At 43.2% G+C, this 17,661-nt stretch overlaps 1 protein-coding gene across 1 annotated transcript in view; it reads right to left on the bottom strand.

Moving 5' to 3' along the window:
* ADGRG4 (adhesion G protein-coupled receptor G4) overlaps nucleotides 1-17,661 on the bottom strand; it is a 135,406-nt gene that overhangs the window by 61,769 nt on the left and 55,976 nt on the right. The window contains 1 exon segment of the mRNA XM_059385975.1: nucleotides 850-6,707. Coding sequence (XP_059241958.1) covers nucleotides 850-6,707 — 5,858 coding nt within the window.

The raw sequence follows: 17,661 nt of genomic DNA on the forward strand, positions 1-17,661 counted from the left end.
AGAGTATCTCCTGGTGTTTGTTGGTATGTAGTCATCATGTCAGACCTAAGGCCATGTAGTTCAATACTGGGAGAGACAGAAGTTCCTGATCCATGTTCACACTGGCAGAGACAGAGTATCGGGAACAAAATGGGTAAAAAGTGTGTTTAGAAATGTCACCATGAGGGAGCTTGCGTGACTCAGTTGGTTAAGCGACTGCCTTCAGCTCTGGTCATGATTCCGCAGTCCCAGAATCAAGTCCCACAACCAGCTCCCTGCTCAGTGGGGAGTCTGCTTCTCCCTCTGACCCTCTCCCCTCTCATGCTCTCTCTCATTCTCTCTCTCAAATAAATAAATAAATAAAATCTTAAAAAAAAAAAAGAGGGGCGCCTGGGTGGCTCAGTCAATAAGCGTCTGCCTTCGGCTCAGGTCATGATCCCGGGGTCCTGGGATTGAGCTCTGCATTGGGCTCTCTGCTTGGCAGGAAGCCGGCTTCTCCCTCTCCCACTCCCCTTGCTTGTGTTCCCTCTTTCACTGTGTCTCTGTCAAATGAATAATTAAATCTTTAAAGAAAAGAAAAGAAATGTCACCGTGAATGAAAAGATACATTTACATAATATTTCAATAAAGCAAAGCGAAGCAAGATGGCTAGAGAAGTCTGTGTTTGGACAGGGTATCCCCTGCACCCACTGTCTGAAGGAGAGAGGCAATGTCTATACCATTCCTTATCTTTTTCTGCCTTCAGAGAAATAGCTGCCTTAGAGAACATGTGACCCATTGTGCATGCGTTCTGCAGTCAAATGCTCTACCACTGAGCTATAACCCCATGTGCATGTGTTCTGTTAGCGATGCGGACTCCTATTGCAGAACAATAGGAGTGGCAGTAAGGGAAGTCACTGTTTCCATAAGCAGAAAAGAAGATGTGGACTCCAGCCGGGCTGTCTCAGAAGAGGAAGAGAGTAGTGAAGACACAGACGCTGTGGAAGGATGCGTTACTCCAGTGGATGTGAGTGGAAATAAAGCTGTGGTAGCAGTAAGTGTAGTGGTAGTTATATTTGGAAGGGGGTCCAGCGTGGGCTTAGGAAGAACTAAAGAAGGGGACACTGATGCAGCTGGGATTCTGCTCCAAGCAGACGTTCCCATGGGGCTAGGTGGAAGCTCAGAACTGATAGATAGAGTGTGGTGTGTAGCAGGAGGCGACCTACTCATTCTGCTAAAGGGTAGAGGTTGAGACACGGTCCTGGAGTTGGCAGCCACAGAGGTTCTGGAAGATGCCTCAGGGGATTTGGAAATATATGCACCATCAGCTGTGATTTTTATAGATATGGGGAGAGAAACTGGGAAGCCAGTAGTGATACTGCTCACTGTAGGTTCAAGAGTGGTTTGGGTGAGTGCAGTGCTTATGGCAGCAATAGGTAGTGTTGTAAAGTTAGTGAATGAGCGTGCTGGCATGGTGTCAGAAGTCAGAAAGGAGGACTTTGACACCTCTACTGGAGAAGAAGTTACAGTGTGAGGGGTACCAGATACAGTTGCCGGTAGAGAAGCCGGAGGGAGAACAGGTAAAATCCAAGCCAGTGTAGATGAAATAGCAGCCTCTGAAAGTACAGATCCTGAAGTGGCACCGGAAGGAGTCCATGCGAGTGTGTTCCCAGGAGTCATAAGTGTAGCTGTCTTCTCAAGTGTGTGCTTAATGTCAGCCAAAGTGATAGGAGTAGATCTTGAAGATGTTGGTGATGAAGGGCTGTCAGACATCCCCGAGGTAGGAAGAATTCCTGACATGGAAATTGATGACTTTGCCGTAACATCTCCAGACACAAGACCAGTCTGAGAGGGTGTGGATGTTGACAAAGACCCAGGAACTAGGTATGGAGTCTCTGTTTCCACCTTACGGGGTGTAGATATATGAGTACTGGTGGAAATTGGAAATTGAGAACCTTTAGCTGTGGGTGTGTTCCAGGAAGTCATAAGCAGAGATTGGGTGTTACCAGATGTGATCCTTGTTCCCAGAACTGGAAATTCAACCATTTGGGTTGTAAGATGGAAAAAAGTCTCTGAAATGGAGAGCTTGGCTTTAGTACTACGAGGTGAAGAAAGAAATGATGTCAACGAAGGTGCCATTGTAATGGATGGAGTCCATGGAGGATGCGAAACAGGGGTATCCACAGATGTGGCTCCTTTTGTTAGTCCAGCTGCTGAAGCATTTTCTGACAAGGATGTCATCTTTTCTGTACTTGAAGAAAGGTAGGTGGTCGCTTTTACCCTTTCTGTGGGGCCAGAAGTGCTCTTAAGGCTCGTCAGAGATGGGGAAACCTGAATATTCAGTGAAGTATGGAGATTATCTGATGGAGTAGATGAAAGCACACTTTCAAGGGCAGCAGTTCTGGAATAAGTATCTGTGAGAGCAGTTACTGTACTACTGCCTCTGGGAGTAAAGGATCCATTCATAGTCCCAGATAATATGCCCAGAGCTGTGGTCTCATCTCTTTGTGATGACTGTTGAGTTGTTGATCGAAATGGTGAAAATGTGGTCGTTTGAATGGAAGAAATAGCTTCAGTGTTCCTAGAACCGAGCTCTACTCGTAGAGCAGTGGTGCCTATGGATGGAGTCGCTATCCCCGCCATAACAGTGGTTGGAATGGTTTTCACAGAGGGAAAATTTGACTGTGTCAGAGAGGAAAAGGATGTAGGTGTGATCCTGGAGGACACCTCTGTCATTCCTGAAGTAATGGAAGCAGAAGAAGATGGTGCGCTTTTTGAAGTAGGCCCAGGTGCAACATCCAGTGTCAATGTTAGGGTCGTCATAGTCCTAGGGGCAGTTGAGGACAATAATGAAGACAATGGTCCAACTCTTGTGGAAGTGTCAAAAGAAACAGCTGGAGGTAAGAAAGCAGAGCCATTAACTGACATTGAGGGCATCTCAGACATGGGCCCAGAAGTGGCTGAAGAGGAACTTTTCAAAGAATCTGGATGTGTTGTTTTAGAAGATTTCATTATTGGTATCGTGGGAGTGTCAGAAACTCTTTTGGAGCTGAAGGCAGCAATACTAACCGGCAGTGAGGACATCTGATAGATAGGAGTGAACGTCGCCACAGAGGTTTTCCCATGAAGTGTCGTAGGTGCATTTGGAGCAGACAGGGCTGTAGTGATCCCATCAGTGGAGATGACTATAAAATCAGCACTAGATGGTCCAGTTGTGGAAAGAGACAGGAACTCAGGGGAGGTATCTGTGCTTTCAGAAATGGGAGAGGCAACTGAAGTCACCTTAGTTGGAGTCTTAGGGGAAAGCAAGTATGAAAGAGTTGTGTTGACATTTACAGGATTGGACATTCTAGTTGTCCTGGAAGTTACAGTGTCTACAAATGAAGTATCCTGGTGATTTGAGAAAGGGTGAGTCACAGAGGTGGCACTCACTATCATTTTCTCAGTCCTGGGTGTATATACTGAAAGGGCACTGATGCCTTCTTTTTCAGGAGACAGAAATCTGGTAATTGTCAGAGATTGTGAAGGGAGGGCTGTTTTCCCAAGACTGGTAGACATTTCTGGAATGTGAGCATCTACTGTGTGACTTGAGATAGAAGTAGGTGTAGTCTGTATAGTCCCAGAAGTGGGAGAAGAAGCTAAAATCCTGTCAGGTGGAGTTGCAAGTGGAAGCTCTGAAGGTGAATGTGTTTGGTGACTGGAAATTGTTGGGCTCTCAGCAAATCCCGTATCTGTTGTTTTCAAGGATGAAGTACTCTGGGAGTCTGAAACAAAAGGATTCTGTGATGGGGACATTTCTGTCACCTTCATAGTTCTCGAGGTGTTTCCCAGGAGTGTGGTCATCTGCTCTTTGTCAGAAGATAAGGCAGAAACGTCAGTCACTAATAGGGTGGGGACCAGTGTGTTTCCAAGACCTGTTGAAGATTGAGAAATGGGACCATCTACTGTAAGCTTATTGGCAGAGGTGTGTGAAGATACGGTCTCATCAACAACAGAAGTTTCTGTGGAGCCAGGAGCCAAGCTAACAACAGCCCCGCTGTTGCTGAAAGTGTACGGAAGGCTGAGAGCATGGGTAGAGGTCTCCTTCCCTTGTGATATGGGGTGGGTTGCTACTGGTGTAAACATAGTTGAGGTCACATGGGTAGGGGACACAACAGGAATGTTGTCCGGAAGAGATTTAGAGCAGACAAGAGTGGGTGTAAATGGGGTTACTGTGTCAGCTGAGGTGAAGAGAAAGGTGGTCTCAGCCTTAGTTGCCACAGGAGTGGGATGTCTCCATGAGGGGACTGGAGTCTCTGTCAGAGAGGGAACTGTCATGGGTGTCATCCTGACAGAGAACGCTGTGGCTTCTGAAGTGGTGGGAATTGACTGTCTGTGGGTAGGCACAGGATCGCTGGTTGTTGAAGCAGTCTGATCCAATGGTGACGCTGAGGTTGTGGTCACCGTAACTGATGGGACAGGGGCTGCTGAGGAATGGGTAGCAGTAGGCTGTGGAGGCAAGATGCCAGCAGACAAGGACATAGCTGTAGGGACAGTAGCAAAACTGGTCCCCGATATCCTTGTGGTAGAAGCGCCCAGGGGCTCAGGGAATGTCTGTGTGCTTCCAGAAATGGGAGATAGAGTTGGATTTCCCTCAGGTGGAGTTTCTGAAGTCCAACATGCTTTGTGGGTGTGGACGGAATTAAAGATTTCTGTGGTTCCATCATATGGGCTCTTATGTGTGGTTTTCATCGATTTTGTGGAAAGCCAACTTCCTCTCACCTCAGTGGTTGCAGTTTTAGTATCCAACGGGGTGGTCAACTTTTCTACGTCAGGAAAAGGGGAAACGGTGACAGAAGCTGTTACCATTTGTGCAGATTCATCTGCTGCTTCCAGCCTTGTTGCAAATGGGGAAAGCTCAGTTGTCACTGCTATAGTTGATTTTCCCTCAAGATAACGGGAAGTTGTTTCTGTCCTTGTCGCAGGACCATTACATCCTTGTATTGTTGCAGACTCTGGTACAAGAGTTGTCTCTCCAAATGCAACTGTGGCATTTGTCTCTGTTAGCGTGGTCTCAGAAGTGCTCTCCTCAGTAGAGACATTTGGTTCAGTGTTAGCAAGGGTAGATATTATATCTACTGGTGGAACAAATGTCTCCCTCGGTGTTGAAAGAGGCTTGCTTTCACCTGCTGTGGGCAGAGACGTAGTTTTTAGTCGTAAGGTGTTAAGTTTAAACTCAGGCAATTTGGTTATAGATGTCATTCCCGAAACTGTGGAAAAATTAACAAACCATGAAGTCATCAACGTAGATAGAGCTGTCATGTGTCTGTCTGTACTAGCACCAGCAGTAATACTAGCATCAGTGATTGTGGCAGCCTCGCTTTTTGAGGGGCCTTCTGGTGGGATAATAGCAGTACTAGTAGGGGATGAATGTCCTGCATTAGAATGGCTCCTGTAGAAGGCTGATGTCTGCAGGGTCTGGTCTGGCCTGGGAGTCCACGTGGTTTCATTGGTAGAGAACAGATGGGCACCATCATGAGTTATCCATGTGGGACCAGACTCAGATGCCTTAAACGTGGAAGTTGACCTAGTGGAATTCAAAAGAAGCATGTTTCCACCACCTGTGGGTGTGTTGTGGGTATATACTGGCCCAGGTGTTATGGGGGGAAGAAGAGTGTCAGCCACCACTGGTGCAAGTGTGACCCCAAGAGTCAAGGCTGTATGTGTATTCTCAGTGTCAACTGGCTGTGCACTCTGAGCTCTGGCGAATGGGGAGGATGTCCTGAAAGAAAGGGCCACAGAAGAGGCCCTTTTTGGTATGTAGGTAGAGACTAGATCCTCCATTCTGGATGAAGAGACGTCCTGGAAATTCGTAGATGTCAATTCTGTTTCAGCCGTGAGCATAGGCATCACCTCAGTAGGCCTAGTTGGGAGAATTTTTGATGCTGGAGATGCTATTTCCATGTCAGTTGTTGCCAACGTGGGTGCTGTCTGATTTCTAGGAAATACGGAATCCACTGGAGCAACCGTGGAGTTGAGCACAGACTTGGGTGGGAATGTCGATGCAGTCCCAACGTGAGTAGTTGTAGCTGAAGTCTCTTCCACTGAACACCAAGGTACTGTTCCACCAGCTGTAGAGGCAAGAAGTTCCTGGCTAGCTGTGGAGATTGAAAGTACATCAATACCTGGGGATTCATGTTTGGACCAAGATATTGTAGATACAGGTTTTGACTCAGCAGAGGAGAATGAAGGTGTTGTCATCATAATGGTTGACTGAGATCCAGTCACTGAAGTTTTGGATATAATTGAATTCTTGGTCAGTCCAGAAGTGTATAGAAAATTCGTAGCTGTAGTTGGATGGAAAGTCTCAGTAGCAATGGGTTCAGCCACTTTTGTTGTCCTTATGCTCTCTGAAGATTGAGACTTAGTTATTTTCATGGAATTGTTAGTAGTGCCTATGGAGGTGCTCTTGGTAGGCAGAGGGACAGCTGCTGAAGTAGACAAAATGTGCGCCTTGAATCTGGTTGTCTCAGCTATGGGTGTCTTTAAAAATTTTGGTACAGTCATTGTTTTCAGAGGTGGAGATGTTGTATTGGAATACGCTATGGTTGTATAATCAGTTGCAAACACAGGCATGCTTTTAAACGTCACTGTAGAAGAATATATTGTCTCTTGTGGTTTTAGTCCAGTAACTTGGGATGGAGTTGTCAAATCTATTTGTTGTGGAAGAGTTGTGCTCATTTCTTGAATTGTTATATTTTCAGAAACAACTGAAAATCAGAAAGCATGTGTTACTTTGGATTTGGCTTTAGAAATCAGAGACAATTCTGTTAGAGCTCTATAATTTTTTCTCATGTTTTTAAGAGGAGATAAGTATCAGATATAATGAAGCCATTGATTACTTGGTTTTTCTTAAGATGATTTTCTACTTTCTAAAATCTCTATATGGTTCTCAAAATGCCTTCATTATGTAACAAGTAGAAGGACATCCATTTCAGGGTTGCCTGGGTGGCTCAGTTGGTTGTGTCCAACTCTTGATTTCAGCTCAGTTCATGATCTCATGGTCATGAGATCGAGCCCCACATTGGGCTCAGTGCTATTCATAGAGCCTGCTTAAGATTCTCTCTCTCTCTCTCTCCTCTGCCCCTTCCCAACCCCGCTGGTATACTTGCTTCCTTTCTCTCTCTTTCTCAAAAAAAAAAAAAGAATTTCATATACAGGATAGGTAGGAACAGAAAGACAGTGAAAGCTAGGAAACTTTTCATTCCCACCAACTCTGGACCAGCACAACTCTCCATCACCTCCGTACCTGCATATGAGCAGTCAAGTACTGCTGGACATGGTCACACAAGGGGATGAACTAGTACTTCTATCAATTCATCATCACCAAACCCAAATAAGCCTTTCACACTGCTCAGTCTACTTTACTCTGGTCAATTTTGCTACTGTTCTGTGCAGTAACCATTTAAAACCTTCCTCACTGGAGTGCTTGGGAGGCTCAGTCGGTTAAGCATCTGCCTTTGGCTCAGGTCAAGATCCCAGGGTCTTGGGATCGAGTCCTGCATTGGGCTCTCTGCTCAGTGGAGAGCCTGCTTCTCCCTCTCCCGCTGCCCCTTCCCCTGTTTGTGCTCTCTCTCTCTTTCGTCAAATAAATACATAAAATGTTAAAAAAAATAAATACATAAAATAAAACCTTCCTCATTATCGAACTCTGCCCCCACATGTTTATTAAGTACCTGTGCCCCTTCCTTCATAGAAAAACATAACTGATCAGAAACTCAGCACCACCTCACTTAGCCCTCATCAGAAGTTATCTCTCCTTTCCCTAAGGATCATTTCCTTCCTGATTTAAAATATCTTCCAATCTCTTCCAACATAAAAATAAAAGCCTCACATCTCTCTGCAGGTACTGCCCTATCTCCCTCCTCCCCATCACATCACTTTAAGAAAGGTTATCTATCCTGACTCTCTCCACCCTCCTCAGCCCCATTCTTTAGCCCACATTAGTCTGGGTTTTGTCTTCATTCCTCTGCACAGCACCCACTAAGGCCACCAATGGCCTCCCTGAGAACACATACTTCTCAAGTCTTCATCTTACTTGATCTCTCAACAGCTTCTGATAATGTCGACCATTCTGTCCTTCTTAAAATGCTCTTTTCATTGATTTCCATGACATAACATGTTCTTGCGCTTTCTCCTAACCCTCCAGGCACTCCTATTCTATGTCCTTTGCAGATCCATCCTATTTAATCCAGTCATTAAGTAATAGAGTTCTTCAAGCCTTGGTCCCAGCACCTCTTCTCTCCTTACCCTGTGGTTCCTCCATACACCTCCATATTCGAGTTTACACCTGCACACAAATGAAAGTCAAAGCTATATCTCTAGACCAGATCTCTATTCTGAACTCCACAACTGCTTACTTGACATCTCTTGGATATCTCATTAACCCCTCAAACTCTATCATATGCCTCAATTTGAACACATTGTCTTCTCTCCAAACTGGGTCCTCTTAGTACTCTCTCAGTGAATGGCATGATCATACATTCAATTATGCAAGCCAAAACCCTCTCCCTTGGTCTCCTTCCATTTCTCTCTCACCTGCCATAGCCAACCCATAATTTTGCTCTATGACTCTTATCTCCTAAATAGCTCTTGACTCTGTTTCTCTCCATCTTGATCACTTACCACCCTCACCAAACCACCATCAGTCTCTTCACCTAAACTCTGCAATAGCCTCCCAACTGAACCCTCTGCCTTTACTCTTGGCCCCCTGCAATCTGTTCCATAGTTCCATCAGGATGATCTTTTTGAAATACTAATTTGATCACGTCTCTCTCTCCCTCTCTCTCTCTCTCTCTCTCACACACACACACACACACACACAAACTTAGCTCCCTTTAGTGCCCTTCCATTACTCCTAGGATTAAAAAAAAAAAGTGTGTTTCTTAATAGAGCTTATAAAGCTATGCGCAGTTTGCTCCCTACCCAACCTGTCCAGCCTCACTCTGTGTGAGAAGCTTTCTCTCTTGTTTCTTGGACTCCATCCTACCAGTCTTATTTTAATCCTCCAATACTTGATGTTCTCTTGCCCACCACAGGAACACTACCTCCCTGTTACCTGTACTGGGAGTGTGCTTCCCATCTCTCTTGATCTGATTAACTTCTCATCCTTCAGAGTTCAGCTCATGCATTGCTTCCTCAAGGAGGCTGCTACCTTCCTTAGCTTCCATGACTAGGTCAAACCAATCTATTCTAGGCTGTTGGGACACCCCACACCTCTTCTTCAGAGTAGTTGTCACTGCTGCAGGTTTATATCAGTGCGTGCTTATTCCCGGCTGTCCTCCTCACTACGCCGTATGCGCAGGGCCTGGCACATGGGAGATGTCCTGCAAAATTTGCAGGCTGACAGAATAAGGGGATGACAAGGACTTGGAATGAAAGAAGAGTAGTGTGGGGGATTCCTAAAGGAAGAAGCAACAGGTTATGGTAACAAAGAAGCTTACAAGATGAAGAAGACAAAGAAATCTCAGAGGACGCAAATTTTGCTTTTGGGCTACTTGGAGAAGGTTGATAATAGGAAATAGGGAAATTGGGAAGGTGGCCTCTTTCCGAAGAAAAATATGCACTTCTGACTTGGATAAGTGGAACTTAGGGTGATGGAACATCCAAGCGAAAATGGCACATAGTAAAATTCAAGACTGAGTCATAATTTTTCTCCAGTTCAGATCACCCAGAATGAAATCATGCATATTTACCATTGGGAAATTAGCATTTTGAATTTATCCACCTGGGAAGCATATTACTTATGATGTAGAAATAATTATGGTGGTAGACAATCTACTAACTTGTTTCACTGTCTTGAGCATTCAAATTGCTTTTAATTTGCATAGATAGAAATTCTGAGATGTGTGTAGGATGTTCTTTAGGATTTTGTGGTCATTATGAAGTGGGATGAATGACACTCAGAAGCCTGCAACTGACTGTATAGACAGAGTTGACAAAAGTCACACACGTATGAAGTCACAACACATGCATGAAAAGGGAAAAGTCAGAGTTAGTAGAAGTACTCTCCCACTTAATTTTACAACATCATTTCAATGATCAGAGGTCACATTCTGCTAGGCTTTACCAAGAAACTGCTATACTTCTGCAGCACAACATTTATGTCAAGACTTCTGCCTTCAAATGTGTCCATAACTACAAGTAGAGGGAGAATAGTCAGGATTTTGGTTTCCATTTTTGCAGAAGGCTTTACCACAGCCGACTGGCTTTGCAAATTTTTTAAAGGGTCACTTATACCACACTCGAGGAGTGTGGCATCCCAGCTCCTGAATCACTCTCCAAGAATACACTCATTCTCGCTCTTTTACAAGTGATTCATGATGGAGCTGCACTCACTTTTTAGGAAAACGATAAAATACCGAATACCACAGAAGTCCATCTTCTTTGATACAATATTCAAAGAGCACTGTTCCAGGAGTCTTAATGGGTAATGAGAAACTCAGAACACAGAGGCTGGGAGTTAGGTATGGTATTTGTACCTAAAGATGGCTGAGCTATAGATATTAATTGTAAGTAATTGTAAATGCTTCCAGTAAGCATTTGAAAAAGACGCATAAGGGGCGACTGGGTGTCTCAGTGGGTTAAAGCTGACCCGCTGCCTGCGGGTCAGGTCATGATCCCAGGGTCCTGGGATCGAGCCCCACATCGGGCTCTCTGCTCAGCAAGGTGCCTGCTTCCCTTCCTCTCTCTCTGCCTGCTTCTCTGTCTACTTGTGATCTCTATCTGTCAAATAAATAAATAAAATCTTTAAAAAAAAAAAAAGAAAGAAAGAAAAAGACGCATAAAACTTAGGAAAGGAGGGGGATGCCTGGCTGGCTCAGTCAGTGTAGCGTGGGATTCCTCATTTCGGGGTTGTGAGTTTGAGCCCTACATTGGGTGTAGAGATTATTTTTTAAAAAGTCTTAAGGGACCCCTGGGTGGCTCAGTTCATTAAGCATCCAACCCTTGGTTTTAGCTCAGGTCATGATCTCAGGGTCATGAGAGTCAGCCTCTCATCAGGTTCTGCACTCAGCAAGGAGTCTGCTTGAGATTCTCTCCTCCCTCTCCCTCCCCTGGTCCCCTCCTCCCTCCTTCTCTCTCTCTCTCTCTCTATCTCTCTCTCTGTAAAATAAATAAATAAACAAAATTTTTTAAAACATAAATTTTTTTTTTTAATTTATTTGACACAGAGAGAGAGAGAGAGAGAGATCACAAGTAGGCAGAGAGGCAGGCAGAAAGAGAGGCAGAAGCAGGCTCCCTGCTCAGCAGGGAGCCTGATGTGGGGCTCGATCTCAGGACCCTGAGATCATGACCTGAGCCAAAGGCAGAGGCTTAACCCACTGAGCCATCCTGGTACCCCCCAAAATAAAATCTTAAAAAATACTTAGAAAAGAAAAAACAAATAAGTTGAACAAAAATTGCCAAGCAGGTAACAGTTTCAGTAGCAGGTGTCCCTTAGAAAATAGTGCAATTTACATTGCCTCACTTGAACCCAAAGCCTGGATTTCTCTATTTCAACCGCCCTCCCATTGAATCTTTCAGGTGAGAGGTTTTCTCCAGAAGGACTGGTGTACCAAATTTCTCCTCTAATGTCTTTTATTTTTATGATTTTGTTTATTTGACAGAGAGATAGAGAGCACAAGTAAGCAGAGCAGCAGGCAGAGGGAGAGGGAGAAGCAGACTCCCCACTGAGCAAGAAGCCAAATGCGGGGCTCGATCCCAGGACCCTGGAATCATGACCTGAGCTGAAGGCAGAGGCTTAACCAACTGAGCCACCCAGGCGCCCCTCCTCTAATGTCTTTATTCACAAAGACTCCAGTCTTCCTTAATTAAAATCACAGAATCATAGAACTAACTCTTGGCAATTGTGTTCAATCCCTTCCTTTAGAGACTAGGCACAGAGAGGTACAGTGCCGACAGGATGAGATTTCCACAGATGAAACATGTAGAGAAGTAAGACATTGTGTGTCAGAGTTTTAATTTTCTAGCACCCATAAGGGCATGCCCTCAATTTATACAGAACCACCACAAACCTAGGAGAAAGAAGAGACTCTTCCTTAAAAAAATAAAAAAAAACTTAGATAATAAAAGCCAAGTTCTGCAAGTGCTGAACAGCTCAAGAATAAGCAATCACCCAAAACTACACGACATAAACCATAGAGAAGAGTATCACTGTGCTAAACTAAAATGTGAAGATTCCCTTGCAAGCCTGGGCATCGAAACCCAATGGGGATCCCAAATTACAGCCATGCCCTGAGACAACATCTGCCTTAAAGAGTCATCCATATCCCAAATAAAGTCAATCCAATCAAATGTCTGTACTTTTTAACCAAGACTTATAGGAATTAAAGATTCTTTCAAACCCCAAGTCTGGCAATTAATTACGATGGGTTAGGAAACACATTCAATTGATATGGAAAAAGCATTTGACAAAATCCGATGTACCTTCATGATAAAATCCCTTGGCAAGTTGGAAACCGAGGGTATTTATGTCAATTTGATAAAGAACATCACCAAGAGGGGCACCTGGGTGGCTTAGGGGGTTAAGTTGCTCAGCAGAGAGTCTGCTTCTCCCTCTCCCTCTGCCTCTCCCCCTCCCTGGGCTCTCTCTGTCTGTCTGTCTCTCTCTCTGTCAGATGAATAAGTAAAAAAAAAAAAAATCTTAAAAAAATAAAATAAAATATACTTCTTTTAATGTGATATCTAATTAAATATAATAGATGCCATTAAACATAAGCATTTAGTATTATATAAAGATGTTATTTATTGATTGATTGATTGATTGATTTAAGAGAGAGCAAGAGCAGGAGAACACAAAGTAGAGGGAGAGGCAGAGGGATAAGGAGAAGCAGGCTCATGAACTGAACCAAAGGCAGATGTTTAACTAATTGAACCACCCTGGTGCCCCACACTTACTATTATAAAATTCTTTATAAGTTTTGCTTAGATGAGGAGTGCCTGGGTGGCTCAGTGGGTTAAGCCTCTGCCTTTGGCTCAGGTCATGATCTCAGGGTCCTGGGATCGAGTCCTGCATTGGGCTCTCTGCTCAGCAGGGAGCCTGCATCCCCCCTCTCTCTCCCTGGCACTCTGCCTACTTGTGATCTCTGTCTGTCAAATAAATAAATAAAATCTTGAAAAAAAAAGAACATCACCAAGAAATCTCCATTTAACATCAACGGGGGGCGGGGTGGGGCGTGGGTGGCCCCATCAGCTAGGCTGATTCTTGATTTTGGCTCACATCACGATCTCAGGGTCGGGGGATTGAGCCCTACGTCAGGCTCTGAACTCAGCGGGGAATCTGCTTGAGAGGTTCTCGCTCCCTCTCCCTCTGCCCCTCCCCTCACTTGTGCACATGATCTCTCCCCCCTCTCTCTCTCAAATAAATAAATAAATAGTTCTTTTAATAAAACCCATAAAATCAACCATAATGGTGAAAGACTAAATGTCTTCCCTCTAAGACAGGAAGCAAAGCAAGAATGTCCACTCTAACCACTTTTAGTCAACATAGTACTGCAAGTCAGAGGCATTCCAGTAAGGAAAGAAAAAGAAATAAAAGACAGTGCAATGGCCCTGGGCAGGCTCAGTCAGTAGAGCATGCAACTCTTGATCTCAGGATTGTGAGTTTGAGTCCCATATTGAGGGCAGAGTTTATTTAATAAAAAATTTAAAAAAAAATTTTAAGCATTGCAGATGACATGATTGTCCATGTAGAAAATCCCAAGTAATCTTAAAAAAAAAATCTGAAACTTAGAAGTGAGTTCAGCGAGGTTAGAGGGTACAAAATTAGCACTAAACAAAGTGTTCTTCGACTTGACACCAAAAGAAAAATTGATAAATTCAACTTCACCAAAACTAAAAGCTTTTGCTCAATGAAAGCCCATGTGAAAAGGCTTTTTAAGAGCAATCTGTAAACTAGGAGAGAATATTTGCAAAACATATATCCAACTAAGGACTAGAATATATAAAGACTTCTCAAGACTCAACAGTAAAACGAATGTAAATTTAAAAAACGTAGGTGGAGCACCTGGGTGGCTTAGTAGGTTAAGCATCTGCCTTCGGCTCAGGTCCTGCTACTGAGTCCTGGGATGGAGCCCCACAACAGGCTCCCTGCTCAGTGGGGAGTCTATTTCTCCCTCTTCCACTCCCCCTGCTTGTGCTCTCTCTCTCTCTAATAAATAAATAAAATCTTTTTAAAAATGGGCAAAAGACACGAAGAGTTCACTAAAGAGGTTGTATAAATGGCAAATAATCATAGAAAAGAACATCCAATGTCATTAGGTACCAGGGAGATGCCAATGAAAACCATAATGAAACCGCACTACACACTTAACAGAATGGCTAAAACAAAAAGTAGTGGCAACACCAAATGCTGGCAAGGATGGGAGAAACTGGATCACTCATCCATTGCTGGTGGAAATATTAAGAAGGTACAGCCACTTTGGAAAACAGCCTGAAAATTTTGTGCAAAACTAAGTGGGTGCGGTGCCTGGGTGACTCAGTCGGTTAAGCGTCTGCCTTCTGCTCAGGTCATGGTCCCAGAGTCCTGGGATCAAGCCCCGAATTGAGCTCCCTGCTCAGCAGGGAGCCTGCTTCTCCCTCTCCAACTCCCCCTGCTTGTGTTCCCTCTCTCGGTGTGTCTCTGTGTCAAATAAATAAATAAATAAAATCTTTAGAAATCTAAAACATAAAGTTTAAAAAAATAAAAATAAATGGGCAACTACCATACAGCTCAGCAATGGCACTCCTGGGCATTTATCCTGGAGAAATGAAAATTTGTGTTTACACAAAATCCTATACACAGAGACTCATAACAGGGTGTGGGTGTTTTTAGGGGGAGGGAGTGGCTACAGGCAAAAACTGGAATCAGTCCAAATGTCTTTCATCAGGTGAATGTTTAAGCACACTGTGGTGCATCCATACCATGGAAGCTTGCTCCACAATGGAAAAGGATAAACTATGGATACATATAAGCTGGGCAGATCTCAAGGGGGGGATGACGCTGAGTGAAAAAATTTCGATGCCAAAAGGTTACCTACCATCTGATTTCATTTACTAACATTTTTGAAAATGACAGACTCCTACAAACGGCAGACAGATTAGTGGTTGTCAAGGGTTAGGGATGTGGAGAGCCGAGGGAGGTGGAGAGAAAGGACAGGAGGGAGGTAAGTGAGGGAGGTAAGTGAGGACCCTGAGATACTGAAAGTGTCCACTACCTTGACCATGTTGGTAGATGTACAAATCGACACAGGTGATAGAATTATATAGAACTCAATACACACACACACACACACACACACACACACGAGTCCAAGTAGAACTAGGGAAATCTGAATAAGATTAGTGAATTGTATCAACATCAATATTCTGGTCATTATACCAACAACTTTGTGAGATGTTAGTCTTGGGGGAAACTGCGCAAATTGTACAAGGGATCTCCAGCCACATATGAATCTACAATTCTCACAATTAAAAAAAGGCAAATGCAAAAACCCACGTCATGCACATAGCTGAGTGATAACCGAATGTCCATCCCTACTGGAGGGACCACAGAAACCATGGAGTCAGGCCTCCATCGTTGAAGGGCTTGCAAACGTGTTTTGCCACATTCATTCTGTTCCCGTTTATGAACAAGTGATCATTTGCACAATTGATTTGCATGAGCTTTGCTATCTCTGTAGTTTAAAGTGGGGATAATCCATGCTAATTCACAGCGGCCTGTGGGCTTAATTGCCATTTGCTCCTTCACTCTAGACAAAATTGTATTATTGTAATCATTGGGAGCTGGAGAACAGAGGTATAGAGTCGCTGAATATTTATGAGGCATTTTGTTGCAGATGTACCTGCCAAGAGAATATTAACTAGAACATTTGCTAAGGTACCAAATTCTGCCTGTAATTTGGGTATATCACCTCATATTAAATCTTTGTGTTTTTCTAGCCTACATATTGCATCTGTTTTTTTTCTTTCAATCATGAGTGTGTTTATTAGATTTGTGAGATAATAGTGACCAGGAACCGCCACAGACAGATCTGCCTGTGGGGTAGAAAAAATATGAAATGAGTATCTTTAAGATGATGAAAAAATATATATATATATGTATATATATATATATATATATATATTTATTTTTTTTTTTTTTTCAAAATGGTGTCTGTGTTCAGTTTCCAGGCAAGGACATGAAAAATGAATTCTGAGATAGGGCTAGAGCTTCCATCTCTGAATCTATAGGAGAACGTCACTCTGTGCATGGGAATACAAATAAGAAGGTTCGAGCAAACTACAAACAGCTCTTGCTTATCTTTTGTGATAAAAACAAGGATAGCACAGAGAATTGATACACAAGGGCCAAACCAAATTGCCTTTTAGCTAATAGAGCCCACGACCATGGAACCTTTCCTATCAGAGCTGACAATTGCTTAGAGGGCTTCCTAGTGGGCCAAACAAAGGTCTTAGAAAGTGCATAAACTATATAATCAATTTCTGCATATTCGAAGAATGGTTAATTTATAAAGTGATTCAAAGTCACTGGAACACGAGATCAATTAATACCTCTTAGCAACTCAATACCTCCACAGATACAGGGACCCTGGGTTTTGATACAGTCCGGATTTCCCAGGGTGGACTCAGCTCATGTAATTTCATTCTTTCCAAAGGTGATTTATCCAGTACGTATCTAGGAGTCATTTCATCTGCATATCTTTGGGAAGACTCTTCATCTTCTTACATCCTCAAGTCCGAACAAATCCTTCGTTGGGCCATGTGTCTGGGCTAACATGAAGCAATTATGCTAAATATACTTGGAGAGGAATTTGAGCTTGTGATCTGTCCCTAATGGTCACTTCAAGAATTTCCTGTCACCATCCATTCCTTTTCAAAATACGACAGACTTTTGTCATGGCTAAAACCTGGAAACAGCTTAAAAGTCCTTCAAAGGGAGCTCAATGAATAAATTATAGGAGATCCCTACTCTGTCGTACTAATCAGCATCCCCCTCCCCAATAAGCAGGCAGCTCTATATTCTTTATTTTCTGATATGGGAGTGCCTCCAAAATATATAACTAAATGGATAAAAGAAGATGAAGACTATGAGCATATAATGATGATCCTAACTTTGAAAAAGAAAAACAAAGACTATATTCACGTAAACCCAAGTTTTCAGTTGTTCCTGCAAAGATAAGTAAGAAATTGTTAAAAATCGTCACTTTTAGGGAGAGGACTTAGGGTAAGGGCAATATTGATGAGAAAGGAGGCTTTTACTTTTAATTTCTATCTTTGTGCATTGTTCAAATTTTTACCAGCCTATCTACTACTTTTACTTTAAAAATAAATCCATTTTAATGAATAAAGTAATAAACTAGTAAAAGTGGTGACAGTTTAAATTGTAAAACTTCTATCTTTTGCCTTGAAATTCTACTCTTACAAACGTGTCCTATGAAAAAGCAAACCCACATATACTAAGATGTATGTACAAAGATATTTGTCACAGCATTATTTAAAACTATAAAAAAAAAACCTATAAAAAATCCTATTTAAAAAAAAAAACTTTAGGGGCGCCTGGGTGGCTCAGTGGGTTAAGCCGCTGCCTTCGGCTCAGGTCATGATCCCAGGGTCCTGGGATCGAGCCCCGCATTGGGCTCTCTGCTCAGCAGGGAGCCTGCTTCCTCCTCTCTCTCTGCCTGCCTC

The sequence above is a fragment of the Mustela nigripes genome, chromosome X, assembly GCF_022355385.1.
Source record: "Mustela nigripes isolate SB6536 chromosome X, MUSNIG.SB6536, whole genome shotgun sequence".
NCBI lineage: Eukaryota > Metazoa > Chordata > Mammalia > Carnivora > Mustelidae > Mustela > Mustela nigripes.